This window comes from Parasteatoda tepidariorum, chromosome 5 (genome assembly GCF_982258835.1).
Source record: "Parasteatoda tepidariorum strain Cologne lab strain chromosome 5, Ptep-v5.0, whole genome shotgun sequence".
NCBI lineage: Eukaryota > Metazoa > Arthropoda > Arachnida > Araneae > Theridiidae > Parasteatoda > Parasteatoda tepidariorum.
Genome location: NC_141759.1, coordinates 64617404 through 64643788, shown reverse-complemented (window position 1 = coordinate 64643788; position 26385 = coordinate 64617404). Strand labels below are relative to the sequence as shown.

Genomic DNA, 26385 nt, shown 5'->3' with positions numbered 1-26385 from the left:
ATGTAACTTTTATTTTTATTTTTTAAGACATGTTTAATGAATCAGCTGTTATATTTGTCTCTTTTTTTAATGATATTTAAGGATTCTGTTCGTTCGTAAAATGCTGATTTGTTATCGTTTTCATTTACCTTTATAGATAATTTTGGTTACAGATTATCCTGTCAGAAATGCGGTTGGTATTTTTAAATTTGTTTTAGTAGTGTTTGAGAAAGAATGATTTTTTTTAGAAATGTTCCAGGAATCAGCTGTTTAGTAAACTGTTAAAAAAATTTCTAATGTTATTTTAGATATACTTCGTTCTTAAAAATCCAGATTCGTTATCGTTTTTATAAACTTTTGTTGATAATAAAATTATTGCAAATTGAGTAATGAGGTTTAGTAATGCTGGAGAATTAGTAAGAAATACTACATGAATCTCCATTAAACTTGTATATATATTTTTGTATCGTATTTAATCATATTCTCTCAAATTTTCTTTTATTTGTCTTATAAGTTCGTGTTTTATTCTCATTACTCTGCTGGTAAAAGCGGACATTGAATAACCAGTTTGAATTTTTTTATTTATTTATTTAAAATTAGTTTTTTCCTAGGATCCGTGTTGGCTTCAAATAGTATTTAAATTTCCTTAGAGGTATTATCCAATATTTTATTACATTCCATCTGAAATATCGATGTTCTTAGCCTTGTAATCTCCAAAATTTGAAAATCGTGGCTTCTTTACATTTCAGTTTTTGAGTACAGAAGTCCTTCTATATGATAATTTTATTTTTATTTACCTTTTTTTTTTAATTTCATATTACAGAATAAATGCAATTACCATTCTGAAATTTGAGTTTTATTACTTTTTTAGTTAGATTTTATTCCAGACAAAGGTTTCATGTTTTAGTATATTTTTAGTTTCATTTCCTTTTAACTGAGTATCAAAGACAGTTAATTCCTGTTTATTGTAGTAATTACATATTATTGAATAGATAGATTAAAGTTTTATTTTGTGTGTAAAATATAGAATTTGGAATTCATAGTTACAAATTAGTTGCATATAATAAAAAACATTTTTAACCATCTTGAACAAAAGGGATGTACATTTAACTATATAAATTAACTCTTAATTTCATGTTATCACTTTGGTTAGGTACCTAATATAGGTAATGCAGTTATTGGTTTTTACAGCGGACTTGAAAAGTACTGTCATGGATTAAAAGGATTTTCAAAAATAAACCAGAGTTGTCATGGTATTAACCATGTGAGTTTTTTAGCAGTGTTTACCATGGTTTTTACCATCTTGGGGAAAACTTATTTTTCCCATGGCTTTTTAGTCTATAAAAAGTTTTTTCTACAATTTTAACTGTTATGTAAAAATTAACATATTTTTCCCATCCTCAGAAAAATTTATTGATTTTACTATTTCTGTGAGCATTTTTAAGTGTACGTTTAAAGCAATACTGAAACAATAGCTTGGAACATTAGAAAAATTCTCTTGTAAACATTGTAGTACAATATCTGATCATTTTTAGAACTAATGTTCTAAAAATTTTTGTAAGATTCAAAGTTGTCCTGATATTCCTAATAAAAGAAAATTTGACCTGATTTGTCCTTTTTAACCTTTTTTTATTTTTTCTATTCTGGAACTATTATGACTCCTCTATAATACAGTGAAAACGCAATAAAATAAGTATGGCAAATTATAAGATTCTCCTCAAAACTATAATATTAAACGTACGAAGAATGCATGTTTATAACAAGTTAATAATTACTAGCCTTCCAATATTGCAAAAAAAAAATTTTTTTCTGTTGAAGGAAATATCATTTTTTGATGTTTACGTGAACTGAAAATAAAAATAAATAAAATCTTTTTTTTTTCCTGATATCAATATAGGAAAACTTCTTTTTTTTTTTCAATCTTAAAATTAAATGCTTAAAATGCAAACTTATGTTGCGGACCAACGATTGTCTTAATCCCCCAAAAAATTCTGCTGCACTCATCAAAAATATGCACCTTTTGTCTATCTTAATCGATCATGTTATAATTTTCCCCCCATTTAAATAGCTTAACTTTTGACATCAACATTTAGTGTTATTGGACTCAAAAGCCAGTGCACTTATTTTCATTTTTTTCCTTGCAAAATCTTGTTAAATTATTTGAGTTTTAATGAAGAATACTTGGGAAAGCATAAAATCTCTAATTTCGTATACAAGCAGACTGTTAAGTATAACTTTTTAACTACAACTTTGGAGATAGCTTGCATTATATCACTTGTGGAATAGTTGCTTAATAGCAAGTATACCTACCTGTATCTAAATGTATACATATTATCTAATAATTCTGAACATTAACTACAATTTGGAAATACTATATATTCCTTAAGTAACAAACCAATATATCTGTAAATAAATAAACAAGGGCTAATAGTATTATCCAGGTTTTTTCTGGTAAAAACCCTGCCCTGAAATAAACAAGTTTACATCTATTTTAAAATGACCAATGATTTGATTTTGTCAACTGAAATTGCAAAAAAGAAAGACCGTGATTAATTAAACAATGTCATCCCAACCAAACAAAATAAGCACCTTTTTTAAAATTTTCAGCCCAATCCAGACATAACTTGGACTTAATATTTCTGTTCAAAACATGAATGATCCTGCAGTGACATAAATTATTCTGTGATGTACATCGTTTTGTACACCACAGTTTTGTACACTTTCTACTTTAGGAGAAATGTTAAGCATTTTTGCACTTGTTATAAGTTTTTTTACGTATATTATTGAAATAGCCAAGCTTGACAATTATCTGGCTGGTTATGGAGAGATATAAATGAGATTGTTTTTCTTAGGTCGTGATTTTTAAAAATTTTGAGATAGAAAATTTCTTCAGCATTGTACACAATTTTTTTTTCATATTAATATGATAAATTATTAACAATCAATTGAATTGTTTAAATAGTTAAAAAAAATACCTGCTTGAATCATGTGATTTGTCCATCCTATGTTGGGTATCAAATCCAGTTTGTCGTTAAGAGTATTTTGCAAAGATGACTGGAGGTATGTTTTGGATACCAGATATTCTTTTTCATACTTCTGTATTGATCTGCAAGATTAAATTGCATATTTCAAATATTTATTATAGCTGTTCTGAAATGTTGATCAGTTAATATTATAGTATTTTCAGTATTTTCCTAGGTACTGCCATTTAATAGTTTTTGAGTCTGTAAAATTTAACTAAAAACTTAAAATTTTGATTTTTGTTTGATTCTCTAAATTTTAACCTTCTGTTTAGTCTTCAGTAGACTTAATAAACAACAGCAAGTCTAGATTTTTTGGATAATCAACTTTTGCCCCGGTTTGGATTTTATACATTTATAATTGTTGATTTTTTAATTTTTTTTACCCTTAATCTAAAGTTAACTGAAACTTGTTCAAAGTTAACTGATAACTGATTTAAGAAATTGTAGTTGTTAAATGTTCTGCAAGTAATTATACTGTACAGATATATTTTGATAAATGTTCTTTCTATTTTAATTTTTCTGCATTTTTATAAAAGTTATGTTAAAAAAATATATGAACTAAATTAAAATTATTGTTATTAATATAATCTAGATACTAAGTATTGATTTTTCAATGGTTTTACTTAATTTTGTACACATTTATATTGAACAATGTTTAAAACAGTTATATCCTCATAGATATTATTTTCGTTACAAAACCAGCTGGCAGAATTTATTAACTTATGTTTTGTTTGTTTGAATAATTTATTTATTTTTATCTACTTGTACTACAATCGCTCGGTGATTTTTCAAAATGTTAACTTTTGCTTCAGACAATTAGAAAAAATTCATCTCGTAATTTACTTAATATTGATAATTTTTACTTTAAGACCATATATTTAGTATTCAAATCAATGACCAGACCACCAATAAGAAAAACTTACAAAAAATGAGAAATTTAATGACAATTTTAAATTGTAAATGCATAGAAAAATAAATGAATCACCTCACTTAAATGCTATGAATCAATAATTAATTAGTAAATGCAGGTAAACATTTTAAATGTTTCATTGAAAATTTAATATATTTTAGGAAAATAAATTAAATCTTAAATTTTTCATATGAATTTATACTTTTTCGTTGTAAAAACATCTCTCCATCACTTATATTTTATAACTTAAGTGCGACCACATATTGTAAGCAAAAACATTATATTTTAGAACCAGAATTCTTGTTTTAAAATGTGTTTTGGCATATGGAGGAAGTAGTGGAAACTGGAAAAACATTATTTTTTTCTAAGATATATTTGCTCCGCAATAATTTAAAAACATGATAGATATTGTTTGTTTTACATTTTAAAGTATGATTTGCATTCTTCATCGTCATTGATCATGGTTTCAAATGAGTAGACATTGTATAAGTTTAAATGAAATTTGTTTCTGTAATTCATTATATTATGTATGCATGATGCATACCATTTTTTAAAGGTGCTTATTTTTTATTTGCATTTTTTAAAAGCCTTGAAGTTGCTTTTTTCATTTGGTGTTTTTAAAAAGTCCTTAATTTTCCCTTTTTGAAAATGAGATTTTTTTCTTTACCGTGTCTATTTTCACCACGTATTATGCAAAAGTGTGCTTTTCATATTGTTCTATTCAATGTTTTTCACAATGTCAACCACAATCCATTTCGGTATACCGTCGGTCTGTAGCGTATGTAAGTGCCAATCATTTGACATGTTTGATGAAACACTTGTGAGTTCACACGTGCGTCTACTGAGCTGGGTTCAGTGAGACTATTGCACTTGCATGTGCAACTCTGCTGTATTTATTACATATCTGCAATTTCAGGCTCCATTATCCCCCGTTATCAAACCGAAAAATCTCTGGATCATTTTATAATGTCTAATATAATCAAGAAAAAGAGTTCTTTGAACAAAAAAATAATTAAATACTTGAGTATTAGTTTAAAGCTTTGTGAATACATTTATGGTATACTATACTGGCAAAAGTGATTTAAAATGCTAAGATTCCTTAGATAAAATAATTTTTCACACTAACTTCTACTGACATGACTAAAATAATTACTGTTAAATGTACAGTCAGACCTCAATATAAGGTCACCCTAAGGGACATCGCAAAAGTGACCTATAAGCGGGGTGACCTTTTAACCAATTCATTAGCAGTTTGTAACTAAGCACGTAAATACTACATATTATGATTTTTTAAAAATGGTAAAATACAAGCGAATGTGATTGGTCATAAATTAAATATATAAGTCAATAAATTTTAACAGAGCTAGTAAAGAATTAAAGAAAGTTAGATCTTTAAAAATATTTTTAATTTAAAGTAAAGCTGTTTACAAATTTCATCAACGTGTACATACATACATTACATCTTATTTTATTTAAAATAATCTTTTATGCAGGTCTGTCTTGATTTTGGTGTCATTTTTCGAACAATGTTTTCTAGATTTTGTAACTTGTAAAAAAATTTCGTATGACATTTATTGCATTGAAGGCTTCTGCTTGGGTTATTTTACAGCTACAGTCTCAGGATCACTGTCATTGTCCTCACTGTTCACAACTTGTGAAACAATTTCAGGAATTGTAGCTTCAGAAGTGGTGGCAATTTCCTCATAAATCAAACCGTATTTAGCCTCCCCTTCAATGGCATGGCCACGATTTTTCAGATCTTCAATCAGAACAGATAGAGGAATATCGTCTTCGGTTTTGTCATCCACGATATTCAGAGAACTCACAAAACCAGCATGACTAAAACAATTTGCTATGCATGTGGTGGATACCATGTTCCAACTTTTTTACACATAGAAAATGGCGTCCAAGACAGTATCGTGAAACTCCTTTTTTTTTGGTCAATGGCAGCGATAAAGTCCTTCAGGAGGAGCTTATGATAGTTCACTTTTAGGTTTTGAATAACTCCTTGATCCAATGGTTGGAGAACACTGGTCACATTGGGAGGCAAGAAAACAAGCTCAATTGAGGCTAACTGTGGGATGTTGGTATAAGCTGTGCAATTGTCTGCTATGAAAACAACTTTTCGCTTCTTCACAAACTGCAACATTTTACTAGAACTCGAGAGGGGTTAAACCTTGTAAGGAAGTTAAATGGGCTTTTGTTTGAAAAGAGATCCCCTCGCCTTAGATAAAAATGACCTTATAAGTGATAACGTTTTTTTAAACTTGACTATATATCCGATAATCTGTAACAAAGAATTCCTATTCAGTGAGCCGGGACTTTGGAAAAGTGACCTTATATGAGGAGGACCTTGTATCAAGGTCTGACTGTATTTTGTATTATCATTTTTTGATTGAAGTTCCTGATTATCCAGTTTAGTTACCAGTTGAAATAGCGTGGCAAATCAAAATCATGAATTGTTCAAAACAAATAGTAAAAAAATTTACATCAGAATAAGTCACATCTAAAAAAAACTTTTTTTGTGATGTTTCAACTATTGAAATGTAAAAAAATATTGTAAATTTTAGCCTTACAAAGTGACTATTTAATAAATTTTTGTTAATGTACATTTATATTTATTATAAAATAATTTTTTTACCTTGCACTGAAACTCATATATTATCACTTAAAAATTTCAAGACATCTGATACCAAATCATAATCTTTTTTGTCTGAAACTATTTTACACAAACCAACCGTGTGACCCACAAAACTGATAATCGAGAGTATACTATGCGAATGAGATTTATTTTATTCAATTTATAACACAATTTTAAATAAAAATATTGCTTTTTTTATAATTTTATTTTTTAAGTTGTATCTTAGTCCACTTTCAAAATACAATCTTCTACCCATTGTTGGTCTAAGTCCTCTTTAACTAATGTTTCATTATTTTTTTTGTCCTTTTAACTTTTGTTTTTTTAATGTCCTTTTTAAATAATGTTTTATTTTGAGAGTATACTATGCGAGTAAATTTGTTAGATTGAGATTTATTTTATTCAATTTATAACACAATTTAAAGTAAAAATATTGCTTTTTTTTATAATATTTTTTAAGTTGTATCTTAGTCCATTTTCAAAATACAATCTGTTACCCATTGTTGGTCTAAGTCCTTTTTAACTAATGTTTCATTATTTTTTTCATCAGTATTTTAATTTTATCTGAAACAGGTGTTTTAAATATAACTATTTTTGTAAACATTTTTTTTTTAATTTGCCGATTAACCTATATTAGGAAAGCACTATCTTCATCTAAGAGGCTGAATGCAGCCCACCCTTATATGGTCACTGTGCTTTTCTGCTTGTCAACCAAAAATTTTAAAATCTATAGATAATATTAAAAAACATTTTATTGATATTTTTTAAACTAACTTTAAAAAAAAAACATAATTACAGCTTTAAAATTGCTAATTTCATGTTAATTCAGGCTTGTTAAAAAAAAAAATATTGTTTGAGGGCTTAATTATTTAAAATTAAAGCAGGTAAGTAAATTATGTACTAGTCCAAAAAAATAATAAAATTAATTTTTCTATAGAAAAAATGGTAAATGTTCTGTTATAATTTAATTTTATTGAAAACATAATATGCAAAACATTAAGTGCTTATTTCAAAAATGTCAAAAAGCATAATGGTTTTATTATAAGTATTTTTGGATAATTTGTTTTTATTACTCTTAATAATAAAAATATTATTTGCTTTCACCTTATTCTATGAAGGTTGTGCAACCTTAAACTATACAAACTTAGTATTAAAACATAAGACGTTAAAGATAGATTTCTAATGGTAGATATATATCTTACGACTGAATTGTACTTACCTTGTAATATTGATTATGTCTGTGACATTTATTTTGATAGTGGTGATGGTTGACTGTATTGTATCAGTCATTCGTCTTAATCCCTGTAATGTAGATTGTAGAATTTGAAGATTTGCCACTGCTTCTGTATTGGTAACCGCATCAATTGGCGTCTCAGGTCTTGTATGGCTAGCAGTATGTCCAAGGCTGCGAAATTGTTCCTCTATCCACACTTTAGTTAATAGTTGATTCTGTTGCATTTTATCCACATCCTCTCTTGTAACATCTTGTAAAGTCATAATCTACAAAGAGATGTTAAAAAAAACTTTGTATACATTAAATTAAATGCACAGATGTTTTATGTTTATTTATATATTTTCTTAAGGGAATTCAGTCCAGCATTATTCTAGCCAAGGCGACTGGAATAATTCCCTTGGCTTCAACTTAACTTCTTCAACGTATTACTATGCTACTTTTATGCCGGAGGATTCATTAAAGAAAAAGTTGAAATTCATCCCTTCTTTACTCGTAAATTATGCTAATTGATAGAGTATTTTTGCTCTAAGCTCAAAGACAATGTTAATATATATATATTTAATTTAATGTTTATATTAAAGAAAACAATATCAACATACCTACTGCTTTAGTGTTTATTTCACAATTTGTTTTATTAAATTATAGAAATTTTTTAAACGATTTTCGCTAAATTTTTACTGTGAAGTGACAAATATGTGAATATCTCTAAAAAGTGCTCAAGTATGTCAATGAGAAAATAGTTTTTATTTTTATTTTGCAGTAAATGCAATAAATAAGAAGCTAGTTCCTAAGATTTTATAACTTTCTTTTTTACCAAGCATATCCCTGTGGTAAGAATAAAGTGTTAGCATTTTTTACAAAATCTTGATTTTTTAAACCAATTCCGCCAAAATGAGGTGGTTGTGAAAAGGTTGAAACTAATTACAAGAATTAATCAATGTGGGCAGAAAGTTTTGCTTTTGTGTTTGAAGAAAGTTTTTAATTTTATTTAAGTCTGATGGTTATTAGTATGTTTGCTCCAACCCATAGTTTTCATAATGTGTTTATTTTTTATAGTTTATTGCTATGTCATGCATATTAACTTTGTTTCTCTTGTAAAAATAAGCCCAATGCATTCCAATGTTGTGTATTTTTTTAGTTTAGAGTTTTTATGAATAATTTAATTGAGCTCATTAATTTTTTTTAATTGCATGTAATTCCTTATTTTTTTAAATATGTGAAATGTATATTTTATTTTTGTAAATTTAAACAGTGTATCTTATTGCAGTACATTCCTGGGGTAATAGTTTATGGGAACTTAAAATATGTAGATTTCTCTTCCCTGAATAGCACTAACATAAATTTTTAGTTAGTATATAAATAAATAAATCAACAAATTTTAATGGTTAACCTTCATCCAACAATACTATTCACCATGTGTATCAAAAGTATAAATAAAATTAAGTAATTATTTTAAAAAAAAAGTTGATAAATATAGGCATTTTAATCTGATACCAATTCCCATATTTCTAACTAGTTTATCTGTAGTTAACTTGTGATGCGTAGTTTTTATGTTTTGTTATAAAAAGATTAATTTTGATTTTTTTTTTTTCAGATTCTAAATGAACAGTTTTGTTTCCTCATCTTCTAATCAAAATATCCTCTGTGGAATTTTTATATAAAGTGCCACCAAAATGAACAAAGTGTTATTAGAGATTCCTAAACGCACATTATAGATTATGCCGAAAAAGTGTATAGCCGCTCAATGTAAGAGTAAAAAAGGAAGTTCACGGCAGGTGAAAAGCAAACAGGAGGCGACCACCAAATATTTAAGAAACAGGACCGTTGTTTCTGAGAACAAGGTCACTAAACCCAAAAAGGAAAAAATTTTGTCAAGTGCAGTTTCTTTGAGTCTTTCTCGTTCCCCAATTATTACTCGCTCTAAAAGTAGGAGCATTGCTTTGCAAAAAGTAGAACCTGCTACGAGCTCCATGGACAGTGATTCTCCGGCACCTGTTGAGGATAGCTTGAAGCGAAAGCATTTTACAGGTGAAGAGAATAAATCATTAGGAGAAAGCTCAAAAAGTGTTACAAAGGAAGTTAAATCTAACTCCAAAGCGAAAAAGCTTAAAAAATCAAATATGAGCAACAATTCAGATGCTCCCAAGAATGAGTTGAATGACCCTCCTTCTATTTCTTATGAAGCAAATGATCTTCGCTGCAATTCTAATGAGGTAAGATCTCCTAACATATCTGGACGATCTGTACCTGAAAGAAACGCCGAATCACAGACATCCTCTAAAAACACTAATTTATCTGCAGTTAACAAAAATGTCTCAAAATCAAATTTGTCAGATAGGTTAACTTCAAATGATAATAAGTTAAGTAATTTAGATGACAATAATGATTCTTTCTTTAATCCATCTTTTGGAAATTCAAATTTTTCTGAAGGTGAGTCCCCTGTTCCAAATTTGACTTGTTACAATGAAAATGACATGTCAGTTGAAGCAAAAATGCAAAAGTTTGAAACCTTATATGGTAAAAATATATCAGAGAGGAAGCTTATAACAAAAAGTGAATTGCAAAAAAGTCTTGAATCAGCAATGCAACAAGCTAAAAGTTGTCAATCTAATGCTATTATTGAAACACCTTTGGATAGTGAACCAGGTGTGAGTGGTACACATGATCTTCACCAAGTCTTAAAAATAAAAATTGAGAAAGATGAAGAATCTAGTAAGGACCAATGTAAATTCAGCAAATCTTCAAATTTAAGAGATAGTAGTAGTGATACTGAGAGTTTATTTAAGTCACCTGTGTCTGGTGCTAGTGGGTCATTAGGAAGTGCTTTCCATGGTATAACAATTAAACAAGAAGTTGAGATGCCTGGTTATGAAGAAATTTCCAACCCATTTCGAGGAAGACGTATTTTGCTTCATGATGATCTTGATGGAGAAACTGTTGCTCAGGGTACTACTACAGCTAGTAATTCTAATTCCCGCCATACTACAGATGCTGCAGATTCCATTGATGGAGAGATAGGACGTTTGCAAGCCTTAATGGACTCTAGACGTATACCTCTTAGTTTATTTGGTGCTCTTGAAAGTCGTATGCAACAACTTTTCCAGAAGTCTATGGGAACTGCTACCAGCAGTAGAGCTCAGCAATTAGTGCAAGAATTACAATCTGCAGATGATGATGAGCATCAACTCCAAGTTCTTATTGAAATCAGTCAGTTGCTAGTCATGGGAAATGAAGACACTCTGATAGGATTTCCTACAAAGCAGCTAGTTCCTCTTCTTATAAACTTGTTGCTTAAAGAATATAATTTTGAATTAATGAATCAAGCTTGTCGTGCTTTGACTTACTTAATGGAGGCATTACCACGATCATCTTCAGTTGTTGTGGAAGCTATTCCAGTCCTTTTGAATAAAATACAAGTAATTCAGTGCATTGATGTTGCTGAGCAAGCCCTTACTGCCTTGAAAATGCTATCAAAGTGGCATAGTAAACCCATTTTGCAAGCTAAGGGTGTTGCTGCTTGCCTTATATATTTAGATTTCTTTTCTATAAATGCCCAGCGAACTGCTTTCGCAATTATATCAAACTGTTGTCAGAATTTAGTGCTGTCAGAATTCAGTCTTATTCAAGAATCTCTCTCCACTTTGAGTGAATGGCTAACAAGACAAGATGAGAAGTCAGTTGAAAGCATTTGCTTAGCTTTTGCTGGACTAGTTGAAAGCTTCCAGAAAGATCCTGATAGCCTTTTGCAAATTGGAAGCAATACTCTCTTGTCTAATATCCAACAGCTTTTAGTTCTCTCACCACCGATTATCAGCTCTCAAACTTTCACTAGTGTAATTCACATGTTGGCACAAATGTGTTCTGCTTGTTCTGATATTGTTGTCTTCCTCTTGAAAAATAATTTTTCTGAAACCTTAAAATATTTGTTAGTGGGATCATCTGACAATTCGAAAAATATTGAGCTAATTCCTCGAAGTCCACAAGAACTCTTCGAGCTTTCATATCTAATTTGCGAATTGATGCCATGCTTACCTCAAGATCCTATATTTAGTGTTGACGCTCTGGTTGTTGAAGCTAAAAAGAAAGTTGCTTCTAGCAGTACAGTATTAATGGAATGGCGTGATGAAGCAGGTATTAGGCATTTCAGAGAGAGGCAAGATGGTGAATCTATTGATGAAGCTCAGTATGGGAAAGTCCGTCTTTATATTCCAGATAAAGCCTCATTAAATGTTGCAGAACTTCATTCTATGGAACAATTTGACTCTGATCCTTCCAGTAGCAGTGCACGACAACCTCGTTGGTATGTTAGAAATTCTGCTGAGAAAACTGCTGCTCCGCTAAGAGCTGAATTCTTTGATGATAATGTTGATTTAGTAACAGGAAGCATTACAGTATTATTTCCAGTGCTATATGAAATGTATTGTAGTTCTGCTGGTTCAGCAGTGAAAAACAAATGCATCAGAGCTTTACTTCGAATGATCTACTTTGCCCCTCCAGAAGTTTTAAAATCTGTGCTCAAGTACCAAAACATTGCTAGACATGTAGCTTCCATGTTGGCATCCCAAGAATTCCGTAATGTGATATCTGCCCTTCAAATTTCAGAAATCTTAATGTGGAAACTTCCAACAGATTTTAGGGTTCATTTTGTTCGAGAAGGTGTCTTGCATGAAATTAGAGTGTTATCTAAGATTGATGTGAAATCCTGGCAAATTGAAAATACTCCTGAATCCAACTTGCCATCAACATCTAATCATGTCACTCCTGGTCATACCTCTAACTCAGATTCGTCTGATAAAAATTCTCATAAATCTGAAGGGGCCCAGTGTGGTTCATCTTCTTCACATTCTGTATTCAGTGCATCATCTTCACCAGCTGCTAAAGAGGATGAATCTTCTAGCACAAATGTTGCTTCAAAAATCAGAGATGTTTTGAAAAAGCGATATATGAATATTAAACGTACCTTTGGAGCTGCAGATAAAGAGTCTGGGGCCATGTATAGTTCCACCATAGCAGTTACCACAGAGAGTAGAGAAAAAATAAATACCTGGATTAAAGAACAGGCACAAAAATTTGATGAAACTTATTTTAATGTCGACATCATAAATTCACATCCAGTTATCAATGTATTAAATACTTTAACTGAAGCTGTGAAAAGCATGGAGTCTATGGATGATTGTGGATTAAAACCACTGAAAGAGATTGCAGAAATAGTGACAAAAAATGACATTTCTTCTTTTGAGCTTATTCACAGTGGATTAGTGAAAAAACTCATGGCTTATCTTTCAACTCAGCAAGGAGATGACTTACCATTTGGGTCGAAACCACTTGAAGATCGTTTGAGAACATTTCTTCATGTGTTTATAAACTGTCCTCGGACCATAAGAGAAGAATTTGTACCGGAAAATATCAATACAGCGCCTCTTTTGAATTTATTAACAAAACTTGGTGCTTGTGTTAGTCACTTAGAGCAGTTTCCAGTTAAAGTTTTTGATCAATCATCAATAGGAACCACTGGTAGACCTGGATCTAGTATTGTAAAGTTTTTTAATATGCACCAGTTAAAATGTCTCTTCCAACGGCACCCTTCCTGCACGAATCTTAGGCAGTGGCATAGTGGTCCAGTTATGGTTGATCCTTTAGCATCGATTCAAAATGTTGACCGTTATTTAGTTAATCAAGGTTATGGTACTATTAAAGATGATGATGAAAGTGAAAGTGATTTAAGTTATGATGATGATAGCTCTGATGAAGATGGGGGTTTAGTTGTGGCTGATATCAGAATGGATCATGGCCATGGAACTCCAAAGTTACAATTTCTAATTGGTAAAAATGTTTTGCCTTATAATATGACGTTATATCAAGCTGTTAGGCAATATGGAAATGCAGACTCTCAGAGCTCAAACTCTCAGCACACTGATGGAGAATATCCTGTAGGCTATGCATCAGTTTGGTTAAAAACCCACACTCTTTGGTACCGTCCTGTTCCTCCTGAAGAGGCTGAGAGTGTTTCTGCTAATGATGCCAGTACTAGCCATAATAGTACTGGAAAAAAGAAAAGCTCTAGTCGTTCAGGTCATACTAGCAAAAGCTCATCTGAACGCAGTAAATTGTCCAAAGACAAGAAAGATTCACTGTGGGAAAGTGGCACTGTTCCTGAAGTTGTTTTCCCTACAACTTTCAGTCCTAAACTGCCAGGTCTTGACACTATTAAGGATCCATCATTAGAAGTTATTTATTTGCTTAGAGTTATACATGGATTGAGTTATCATTGGGGATTACTGTATAAGAAAAATTCTTGGGCATCAATCGTACCACAAACCGCATTTGTTAATAACGATTTGACTCTCAAAGTTAATCGCCAATTACAAGACCCATTAGCTATCATGACAAGGAATATACCACCTTGGCTGTCTCATATTGCTTATAATTTTCCATTTCTTTTCCCATTTGAAACCAGACACCTCTTATTTTATGTTACTTCATTTGACAGAGAAAGGGCATTGCAAAGACTTATTGATACAGTTCCTGAACTTACAAACAGTGAGAAAATAACTCCCAGATTAGACAAAAGGAAAAGAACCATATCAAGGAGCAGCATTTTGAAACAAGCTGAAACCATTCTGCAAGATTATGGGGAATCTAAAACTATGCTGGAGATTCAGTACAAAAATGAAGTTGGGACAGGATTAGGGCCAACTTTAGAGTTTTATGCTTTAGTTTCTAAAGAACTGCAAAGATCAGATTTGAATATGTGGCATGTTGTGACTTCTTGCCCAGAAGGAGATTTCTCTACAAATTATGTCCACAGCCCCACAGGTCTTTTTCCTATGCCTCTATCAAGAAATACCAGAAGCAGCTCACTTACCAAAATTTGTAATAAGTTTAAATTGTTAGGTAAGTTTTTGGCAAAAGCTATAATGGATTCAAGGTTAATCGATATTCCTCTTAGCCTTGCATTTTATAAGTGGATGTTAAACCAAGAAAAGTATTTATCACTCTCTGATTTACAATTTGTGGATGAGAGTCTAGCACAGAATATCATCAAACTGGAACAAATGGTGATTGAAAAACATAAGCTAGAAAATGACAAATCATTGAGCTCGACCATAGTGAAAACATCGGTGTTGAAAATTACATTGGATGGCTGCCCAGTCGAAGATTTGAGCTTAGATTTTACTCTTCCTGGCTATGCAAATATAGAGTTGAAGAAAGGTGGCAAAGATGCTGGGGTTTCCATTCATAACTTAGAGTGCTATCTGAAACTTTTAAAGCACTGGACCATGTTTGAAGGTGTGTCAAAACAAATGAAAGCTTTCAAAGAAGGATTTGACTCTGTTTTCTCTTTGAACCGCTTACAAGTTTTCTACCCCGAGGAATTGGCCTTTATTTTCTGTGGAAGTGTGTACCACCAGTGGGATGTTCAAAGCCTAACTGATAGCTGTAGAGCTGACCATGGTTACACACTAGACAGTCAAGCAATCAGATTCCTGTTTGAAATTTTAAGCAGTTACAATGCTATGCAACAAAGACAATTCATCCAGTTTGTCACTGGTTCTCCAAGACTGCCAATCGGTGGATTAAAATCCCTCTCCCCACCTCTTACTATAGTGAAAAAGACATCTGATGATGATTCCGATTCCAATAACTACCTGCCATCTGTAATGACTTGTGTAAATTATCTTAAACTACCTGATTATACTAGCATTGAAATAATGAGAGAAAAACTTGAAATTGCTATTAGTGAAGGCCAACTTTCTTTCCATTTGTCCTAATAGATAGATTGTCGGACATAAGTGCAAAAGCAATTGACTTCATTTTAAGGACCTGAAATAACATTTACACCTAAGGACTGATATAACTTATTGAAATGCTAATTTTTCTTATTGTAATCTGATTTATTTTTCTCACTGTACAAGGATACTGGAGTAATCACATTTTTCTATTGATAATCTAAACTTTGAAATAGCATGTATGCTCAAAAAATTAAATTTTGGATGTTGAGATCAGTGAATAATATTTTACTGCTATCTTTATTGAAATATCTGATTGTATATGCATTTAATATGATAGATTTCTGTGTCTGCAATTAACTAATTGCATTTATAGAAATGAAATGTGTAAGCTCTAAAATTTCATTTATTTATATAGTTCTAAAATATACTTTTTGTGTTTTAATGTTTTTGCTTCAATTATTTCTTCTTTTTAAAAATTCATTATAATTTTAAACAGAAACAACGCTTTGGTTATTTAATGTTATTTATGAAATTATGTTGTATATAAATTTTAAGCATTAAAATGTCACATTTTCAGAAAAGTTTTATCTTTATGTGATAGATTTCTATTTCTGAACATTTTAATTTAATGAATCTAAATTTTCATACTTGATTTCAATTTGTCTTATTGAGTATTTTTGAAAAAATTAAAGTGCAGTATCCAAAATTAATGGTCTGTGACTGCTAAGATCTATATCAGACCAATCTAGCAACAAATTCTGTCAAATGAGTGTAAAGAGATAAGTTTTTCATTTTTTAATTTGTGTTTTTGCCTCAAAATATTTGATTTTAAATATTTTTAATTTCTTTATAGTTTTTTTGTCTAAATTCATTTTTTTAATTATAATCTTTTTAAATTTATTATTTTTTTCATGTAATTTTAAGGTAAGTATGTGAGATTTAACCAGTTTATTAAAACATAAAATTATTTAAACTTATGTAAAGCTTCAATTACAATTTTTATCAGTATACAAAAATTAAAATGAATTTGTTAAATCTTTCTTCTTTCATAAACCTATCTTAAAATGTAACTTAAGGTCAATATCATCTAACTCATCAAAACATGCTAAACTTATGGATTATATTATGCTTTAATTGAAATTTTTATCTTCCCCTAACTTAATTGGTATTATTTTGATGCATGCTTTATGTTTCAAAATTCAACATTTAAACTTATATTATGTAAAGTTGCTATCTGAATTTGGTTAAAATGCACTGTAAACAAAAGAAACATTAAAGTGACATATTTTTAATGCTAAATTTGTTTCAATAAAATTTTTTTTTTAGTTATTTGTCTTATAAATTTTTAAGTAGTGCTATTTAAGTAATCTAGTTTGATCATTGTAATATTTATAAGCGTCAATGTTTATTTTGCTTTGTTTGTTATTTTTCTCTTCGTTTTTGTTTTTCTTTCCTCCTTTGGATTAAGAATGTATTTGTATGTTATTTGTTATAGTTATTTGATATCGACTCTTATATCCGTTCTGTTTTTGGAAAAGAATTAAAATGTATTGGCAGGATTTGATGTTCATTCTTGCATACTTCATTTGTAAAATGTTCATTTGGAATAAAAGTAATGCCAAATATTTTACAAGTGTGCTAGTGCTATTGTTGTGTGTACTCTGTGTTATATTTTAGTTGGTAGTTAATTTAATTTTACCAACTCAACTAGAATCTAACATAGCGTTAATTTAAAATCAAACTCCTCACTATGCAATATTACCTTGTTTTGTTAACTGTCTTTTTCATATAACATTATGGAAAATTTTTAGTGGATGCTCTGAAATTTTTTTTTTTTATTTGTAATATTTTGTGTCTGTCATGTTGGCTGAAACACAAGAGCTTTTGGATTCAAATTACCTCTTACTGAGGGATGCAAACTGTTTAGAAATGTGATTCATTTATATAGCTCAACATAATGCTGATATATGTGTAAATTAAAATACTGTATTGAAAATCTTGTTTTTTCATTTGCTTCTTTTTTATATTTTCCAACTTCCTTGATAGGGCAGCAGTACCCAAAATGTGGGTTACAAAATCCTAGCATTAGTAGGTGAAATGATTACAGGGATCTGAAAGTTTATTAATTAGTTTTTTAAAGTAGTTATTTTTTTTAAACCAATAATAATTACATTTATATCCAATCCATAATCAAGGCTCCCACGGGTCAGGGAAAACCTGGAATTGTCAGGGAATTTATTTTAACTCTAAAAAGCAGGGAAAGTTGCTTTTTTTTTTTACAAAAACAAACCTGGGAAATAACAAGTCTTAGAATTGTTAACAACAGTAACTAGTTATTGAGATTCGCGTTAAATAATTCTAACATTTATTATGAGTATTTTATAAAATTTCACTTTTTCGTGAAACTTTCCCATTATCATTCTATTACATTTGTTTGTAAAATCTAATATTTGGCATTACAAATAAAAAAAAAAAAAATCAAAGTTTTCTGATGAAAAATTGCATGGGATAGATAAAATATGATATGGATTTCCTTTGAAATATGCTTGGAAAAGTCCGGGAATTTTTTTTATGAAATTGAGTGGGAACCCTGATAATTTATTTAATATTTCGGTTTATATGATCTTAATTATGCAAAATAACAATGAAAAATTACAATATATTTAATAAATTATGAAAAAGGTATATGTTTATAAAAAAAAAATTAAATTATAATACATCTTTTTTGAAAACCATAATTCAGCTTATTTCGGTTTTGCATATGCATCCGCCAAAAAGAAGCTCGAGCCTTTAGGATTCCATAACCGAAAGAAAAGAAAAATGGAGAACAGTTAACATAGAAAATAGAATTTTTTGTTTAGTTCCTACTACTCAGAAGGGAAGGATTCTGATGAAAGAAACTTTTTAAGTTTCTTCAAAATATCGGAAAAATTAAAAAAATATTTATAAACACTAATGTGTGTATGTAGAATGATATCGTCAATAATGTCAACGAATGAGATTTCATTTCGCATTGGCAACAAAGAAATGAAATTCAAAATAGCGAACAAGTAAGCAGGTGCATATACGCTTAAACATGCATTTACAAATTTATTGATACAGTACAGAACCCGCTATCCGGAAATCAGAAAACCGGAACGAAATTCGATTAGTTTTCCCACCATTTAAAAAAAAAAAAATTTTCTCATGAGATTTTAGGATTTTTCGTTCTTTTTTGAAAGATGTTTACCTTACCATCATTTTAGTAATAATCATTAGTGTATTACTTCATCGTTTTTTCTTCTTTTTAAGATTATTTCCAAAAAAAAATTTTTTTTAGTTGGGTTTAACAATAAAAAAACGGCTTTTTGCAGCGATTCAGAAAACCGGAAAAATCAGTTATCCGGAATAGTGATGGTCCCGATCGTTCCGGATAATCGGTTCCCTACTGTAGTTATTTTCTCGTGTGGGTAACGAAAAAGTGAAACTCTGCTGTAAGCTGATCGGAAATTACAAGTAGACAGTGCTATATTTTTGGTTTAATTGTCCGCACTTGTATTAAAAAAAGGTGTTTATTTGGAAAAATTTATACAATTTTTTTTTTTTACAATGCTTGGATATGTCATGAAGGATGGCTGAATACTCCCCTGTCCGCTTCACTCGTCCCGCAGTGGACTGACTGATCGTTAAGACACGGTTCCCAGCAGATCACCGAAGTCAAGCATCACTGGCTACGGTTAGTGTGCGGGTGGGTGACCACTTGGATCAGCCTGCGTAGGGACCGAGGGTGTACGGTATTGGTCCTCGTTTAACTGTTCTACAGTAAAGTGCTCGACTTCGCGTGCAGGTCGTCGGGCTACCAAAGTGGGGGTGCCATCCCCTCTGCAGAGGATCAAAATTGTGATGGCATGTCTTCGGATCATCCTCAGGGATGTTTCCCAGACCGTCGCCGCAATAGCCCATTGTGCAGCTCTAGTGCGACGTAAATGAACAACAATATGCTTCACTCTTTTTAAAGAAAAAATAGTGGTGATTTGAGGGGGAAGAAATTAATATTGTGTGAGGTTTTGATTTTGATGTATTTTTTTTATGCGGAATAGAATGAGACGAATAGTTTAGAAGTTAAAAGGGCTTCATGTAGAAAAAAGCACAGTTTTGTGCTTTTACCTATTTGTGCATCTGACATGGCTATCTAAACAAGTGAGGCATTATTTCCTATGCATTTTTTTTCGTATAATCGAATGAGAACAAACATGAATCAAAAGGGCTAATATTTCAAATGTTATGTAAATATAATGTACTATTTTTTAATGCACTTATTATGAAGAAATAACTATTAATTCCTCTTGTCAAATCGAATTATTTCTCATTCAGTTCAATAAAAAAAAACTTTCATTGGAGAATTAACCTCACATGTTTAGATAGCAAAGTAAGAAGCTTACATAAGTTATGTCAAAGATCGTATTTTTTGCATATAAAAGCGCACGCACTCGTGAAAAGTTTCATTCGATTAAGCGTAAAAAATGCATAGGAAGCAGTATTCCACTTTTTAGATAGATGTATCTGGTGAGTAAATAGGTACAAATTTGTATATATTTTTTTTTTGTTCATAAAACCCTTATAACTTTTAAACTATTCGTCCGATTATCTCATGATTGGTCTCCTTCGATTTAGTGTGAAGAAATACGTAAAAAAAAAGATAACCTCATATATTGCTTTTCTAGAAGAAATTCCATTCTCGCCCTTAAGTCACCCCCATTTCCCGCAGGAAAAGGAGGAAGTGTACTGAGAGGAATTTCCAGGTATCATTTATAAGGACATTGCTTTCTCTAAAAAAATATTTGGTTTTAATTTTAAGAAAAAAAAGTAATTTTACTCGACTAATCAATTTGTTCTAGTTCAATAAGGATGTAGAGCCATATTTTTGTTATACGATGTTTTACTATTAACGAATTTTATTATTTTTTTGGTTTTTATACATTTTACGAGTTTATATTAGAATAAATGACTTAATTGTTGTCTCCAAAAGCTTTAATTTAGAGAGAAATTATCTGAACTAGTGGGCTGCGCCCCCTGCTCGCTGACGCTCGCCAACTCCCGTAAATTGCTACGCAATCTTATATGGTTTGCTTCACAAACCAAGCTCGCTTCGCTCGCTACTAACTTAGTTACATTGCAAATGCACAAAATTCTAAGAATTCAAAACAATCATTCAAATCCATATAAAAACTTTTTTTTTAAAAAAAAAATTGCATCTTTTTAGCAAATACTAAGTCATTAAAATAAGTTTGAATTCAAATAAATGACATGTAATTCGTTAAACCTATTAGAAATGTGCTGTAGTATAATTCGTAATATAAATCAAAAATCGTCAAATAAATTCGTGAAAAAAAAGTGCTTTCAACAAAATACTAAAATGGAGATCGATCGACAAAGACTACTCACTTCTGCCTAGCTTAATAGTATGAGATTGCCGCAGCTGATGCTCTCTGGTTATTTCAGTTTCCGTTTTTAAAAGCGCTATATGTTGAGCCACCTCAGCTAGATTTGGCATGTGACATTTTTAGCGGCAATCATTGGTCGATTCGCCGTGTAAGAGAAATAGTAACGTAAACAAAGCAAAGCAAACGTTGCCACCGGCGGAAAAGAAATACAGCCAAAATTTGGGAGCCACGTAAGAGAATTATATATATTAGATTATGTTTCATTTCTGTTCAAACACAGTTCTCGTATACTTTTCAATGCATCTTGGCATTTTTCAATTTGAATTTTCTGAAATATTTTAGAAAATGTTATTACAAGAATTTTTTTTTAGTGCCTTACATATTTTAAGATTTGTTTATCTTTCAAATTTTGCATTTCGTTCAAAATTTTACGATTTTTTTCTTTACTTCTTTAAGTAAAAAAATAAATAAACAGAAAAGCATAATCGGGCTAGATTTTGTAAGTAATTTTCAAGAGGACTTCATGATATTCAACCTTTTGGAAATTGAAAAAATGTAGAGTTTCTGCATTAGACTCGAAATTGGATAATTTTGCTGCAATATATTTAATTAGCTAGAGCAGTGTTTCCCAAAGTGTGGTACGCGTACCCCCAGGGGTACGAGGACAGTTTAGCGGGGGTACGCGTTCTTATGCGAAATATCTTGAAACAAACGATTTTAAAATTTTTTATCTTAAAACAAAGCTAGCCGTGAAAATTTACGATTACGTATTTTTCTATTGACTACTTTTTGCAGAGTTAACAGTTAATAACTAACAAATGTTAATAAAAATATTTTTAAAAAATACATTCATATTTTTTATTAGTGGTAGTACAGTATTACGAAAAATTTAGAAAGAGTACACAAAAGTCATAAGTTTGGGAAACACTGAGCTAAAGTAACGAAAGGTGTAATAGCAGATGTTAAAGCGAAGTAGGGTAAACCAACCAGTGAAGGAACACTACCCAGTGAAGGAACATTTCATGTATATTGATTAAAAATAAGAATTTGAAAGTTTTTCTTTAGATTGATTGGTAATAATAGCTTACTGCCAAACAATAGGAAGTCATCTAGCAATGTTTTGGATTACCTGGTCAATTAGACTTCTCTGGAAAAATTTTTGAATTTGTTATTATCTCTGTAACACATTGTTTCCTTGAAAAAATTATAAGGTGAGTGTTTATATTTATATGTTTGAAGTGGAATTAATTGCATGTAATAGTTTTATTTTTCTCACTGTGAGAAAGAGAATTCAAAATATAGTTATTGAAGTTACGTTTTACTTTTTTTAAGCATCCTAGCATAATAAAGTACTGAGATAAGGGGGTGTTTATTCACTGGATCACCAAACGATGAAAAACCAGTGAAGGAACAAGTGTTCCTTTACTGGTTTTTTTTCTAAGTTAATGAAAATAAAAGATAAACTTTAATTTTCTTGTACCTTTAGTGATGTTCCGCATCAAAAGTATGTTAAAAATCCGGAAAACAACTTCTAACCAGTGAGGGAACAGGCATGTTTCTTTGCTGGGCATAGATTTCCCAGTGAATGAATAGTATGTGTTGATATGTTGACACTTTAATTTTCAATTTATGATTACAAAAAAAAGTTAACATTTTCCAAGTATTTATATGTTATAATTTCAAGAATAGGCTTGTTTTTAAATATTTGTATGGCTTATAAATTCATAAAGAGCATTAAAAAATAACCAAAATTAAGTGTTCCTTTACTGGGAAATTTTGTGTTCCTTCACTGGTAAGAGCTGTTCCTTCACTGGGTCTTCTTACTACTTGTTATTTGAACCTTCAAAACTTTAAAACAATATTATGTAAGTTCTCTACAATTTTTTTTTACATAATTTACAATTAGTAACAAATATGTTGACACTGTCATTTAACTAAAATTACGAATTTTGAAATTAATATGATTTTTTAAAAGGCAAGCGAAGTTTAAGTGTTCCTTCACTGGTCAGTTTACCCTAACTGACGGAAAAATAATTCCCAGAATTACTTCTTGCATATTTTTATGAATATAAATATTAGTAATATTTTATTCATTCGTGTTTATTTTATATAAACTATGTCATGGATTGCCAAAATAATATATTCACCCTAAAGTCAAAATTTGAAGAATAATTGAAATTTTTCCCCATATATATGTGTATGAGAAAAAAAACCCATTGAAAATAAGTTATATTAGAGAAAATATACCCAAAATCTAAATTAACAGGAAAAAAATGATTTTTTATTTTACTATTCTTTATAGTCTTCATATTCAAACGATGAAAAACGACTTTCATCAGTTAGACATATATTCAAGTTTTGTATCAGAATCAGATGCTCGTGTAAACTCGGCCATGCTATTGTTGTTTCCTGGCTTTAACAGTTAAATATTGTGGTACTACTAATGCTAACTTCCCACTTCTACTAAGAACTTCGTACTTCTTTCGATTGACAATCGATTTCATTTCGCCGAATGTATTGATCCATGAGTACTGAAACTTTGTCCTATTGTTGCTGTTAATAAAAGCATAGCTGTTATTAAAGGCATATTAAAAGTGCAATTTTGGCGAGCCCTAGCTTCTCTCGTTTCCTTGCAATTGAGCCATATTAGTGGCCAGTTTGTCGGACTCTATTGTGTTCCATTTTACAAACGCAGCCAAAATATGTTTTCATCTAGAATGCAAGTTTACTGAGAAACTTGCTAGTGAACAGCTAGGGATTTCAAAGCATATTTAAAATAGGTCAGAGCTGATATTAATCGAGTTTTAACAGCCATTTTCAAGGAAATGATCACAGAGTGGATGGAATAAAGTACAGAAAAAATGTAAATTAAGAACATAAAAATAGACACGTTTCAAAATTTTGTGAAACGTTTTCGAAAAAATACCGATAAAATTTTTATTTCTATTATTTTTTTTATAATTTGTTGGGTCTCAAGATACCACCATTATTAAACAGTTTGTATCGTGCCCTAATTTAATTTCCTCGACTATAGCGTCATCTGTGAAGCATAAACCTATGGATTCAATAACGTCGCTTTTTTTCTGGAGAATCCAAATTTGCAATAAAAAATGAGAACTCATATTTGAAATTACAAAGTTTCCCCATACCTCAACCCTGGGACTGGAATGAAAGATAGAGGTTTGGTATCATTGGATAGTTTTTAAAAAAATATTCCATGCGTCTATTTTCATTTTTTTCGATCTGATGTCTTAGTTCTCGAAAATGCATAGTCGCTACTGTAGTTCATTGTGGTTGCGCTATTATTTCTTGTTTGTGAAATATTGCCGTGTCTAATTTTATTGACATTTTCATTTGTAAGTTAGGAAATTTTATTTCTGGAGTTCAATGGGTTTTTTCTCTTACCTTTCTTGCATCTCCTTTAATATCTTCTAGTCTTTGTGACAATCGCGCTTCAGATCTGTCTAGAGTTGCGATCAGTTCTTGCCTCTGGGCTTCCAACCGTGTGGAGATTCTCAAGACTTCTTGAATGCGTGAACTCTGACGCTGGCTTTCTGTTTCTATTGCATTCAGTTGAATTTGCATTTGCTGGATTGCTGACATTACGTTAGAATCTAAAATAGTTTTACGAAAAGTCGAGTTAGTGTCTAAGTAAACATGTTTACAAATTTTAAAGTATTTTCAATAAGTTTGTATTTTTAATAAGTGAGTTAAATTGATGAGAAATTGACACTTTTATCAAGTTTCTCCCTTGACCATAGGTTTTTACAGGGTTTTCGGTGTTGGGTTGGTCAAAGTTTTGGAACATAAAATTTATCCTCCTCAGACCTAACGTTTAATATATAGGACTCCATTTGGTATAATCTGATCACGTAATATTTTTTTATTTTTACGTATGTATTTTCGAAGGCTCCGTCTTACTATAAAATAATGCTTTTTTGCGAATAATGGATGGTGTTTTCTACACTAGGGAGCGCTGCAAGCTCGGTACCGCCTAAATTTCCGGGTCACTGTTTCCGTTGTATTTTAAAGCCATTTGGCATCATTGTGTCTTGAGATTCTTCCAAACAATGTATTTGATTACTTATTACTTAATTTTACAATGTTAACAATACTTGTGTTTACAATGCTAAAAGTGTTAACAATGCTAAAAGTGTTAACACTAACGTAAGATTGTGCACAGCTTGCAACAGGAACAAACAGTAATAAACTTATATGAAGAGGTCAAATCAAGACTGCCAAAACAGCGAGTTATTCAAAATCTAGCAACCATGTCACCTTTTCTAACAATATATCTCTAAATAACTCAAACAAATTTTCACTTCAAACTCACCAGAATTACATAATAACATTAATATCTTACGAAATAAGGCAGATTTGAGCTCAGAAATTATCTAATTTATTTCTTTTATTGAAAACGAAATTATCCGTTTGGAAATATCACTTTGCAGAATAACATGTAGTAAGCAGCTGCAAACTTTCTAACCGGAACTAGAGCAGGCATACAGCTCGAGATTGTTATTGTTTACATTTCTACTGAAAACACCATCAATATGCTATTTTTTATAAATGCTATGAGTTAGCAATTGTTACTCATAACTGTGAGGTCAAGTTTAGCCTATCTAAAGCCAGCGCTGTCTACGCTTATTCTGAGAGTGGCGCAAAATTTCAAAGGCCACTGTTTTGTGAAAAAGAAAAGCGTTTGGGGTTTAATTTTTAATTACTTAAAAACTTGCTCCAATGCCTGGGCTCATAAAATTTAAAAAAAACTGATAATTAGGCAGTAGTTTTGATAATTTCCATCAAGGTGGAAAAATGTCACCAATTTGGCAATTTTTTTGAAAGCGTTTAATAACTTTTAAAATATTAAAATTATTTGTCTGTTCTATAGCCCAGATAATTCTTCACGGCAAGATTATATATATATAGTTTAAAATCATCGCATTGCTTCAAGTGTAAAGCACTTTAAGTACGACTTTTTTATTTCCCTTGCTGATAGAGCTCTATAAAAAGTGTTAAAAGGCCTTTCCTCTCCCAACCAAACTCAATTGTTAAAGGGGTGGAGAAGGGGAGGGAAAGTTCTATATATATTTTTATAATCCTCTTCATTAATTTTTCACAAACTGATGATTGACACGTGTAAATACCGAATCAGAATTTGAGATATAAAGCATACGATCTTTTTGATTTTCTAATAATTTTTTCTGTCAAAATTTTGCCAATACAAATCTGCAGTTAACAATTTTTGAAAGATATTTAAATAGTTAGTTAACAGCTTTTAGTTTTTGATAAACATCTTTATTTTTTTGCTATTAACGTTCGAAATTTTTTTTAATAGTAATCCGAATTGGTTTCCAACAATTTAAGTTGCAATAAGATTAAATTTTTAGAAGTCAAAAATTGAGAAACGGGTATTTTTAAATTACTTACTCAAAACCAGAAATT

General features: G+C 30.5%; 2 protein-coding genes across 6 annotated transcripts in view; one reads left to right on the top strand and one right to left on the bottom strand.

Annotated features, from left to right (window-relative positions):
• ctrip (E3 ubiquitin-protein ligase ctrip) overlaps positions 1 to 17513 on the top strand; it is a 37258-nt gene extending 19745 nt beyond the window's left edge. For all 5 annotated transcript variants that reach the window (XM_016056084.4, XM_016056086.5, XM_087164117.1 and 2 more), the window contains one exon: positions 9379 to 17513. In XM_016056084.4, the coding sequence (XP_015911570.2) occupies positions 9503 to 15556 (6054 nt within the window). In that variant the 5' untranslated portion in view covers positions 9379 to 9502 and the 3' untranslated portion in view covers positions 15557 to 17513. The remainder of the gene's footprint in view (positions 1 to 9378) is intronic.
• Positions 1 to 26385, bottom strand: part of LOC107442501 (angiopoietin-1) — a 76994-nt gene that overhangs the window by 42488 nt on the left and 8121 nt on the right. Inside the window, exons 2-4 of the mRNA XM_021147508.4 lie at positions 24346 to 24554; positions 7770 to 8050; positions 2955 to 3085 (exon numbers count right to left, since the gene is read on the bottom strand). Coding sequence (XP_021003167.1) covers positions 2955 to 3085; positions 7770 to 8050; positions 24346 to 24554 — 621 coding nt within the window. The remainder of the gene's footprint in view (positions 1 to 2954; positions 3086 to 7769; positions 8051 to 24345; positions 24555 to 26385) is intronic.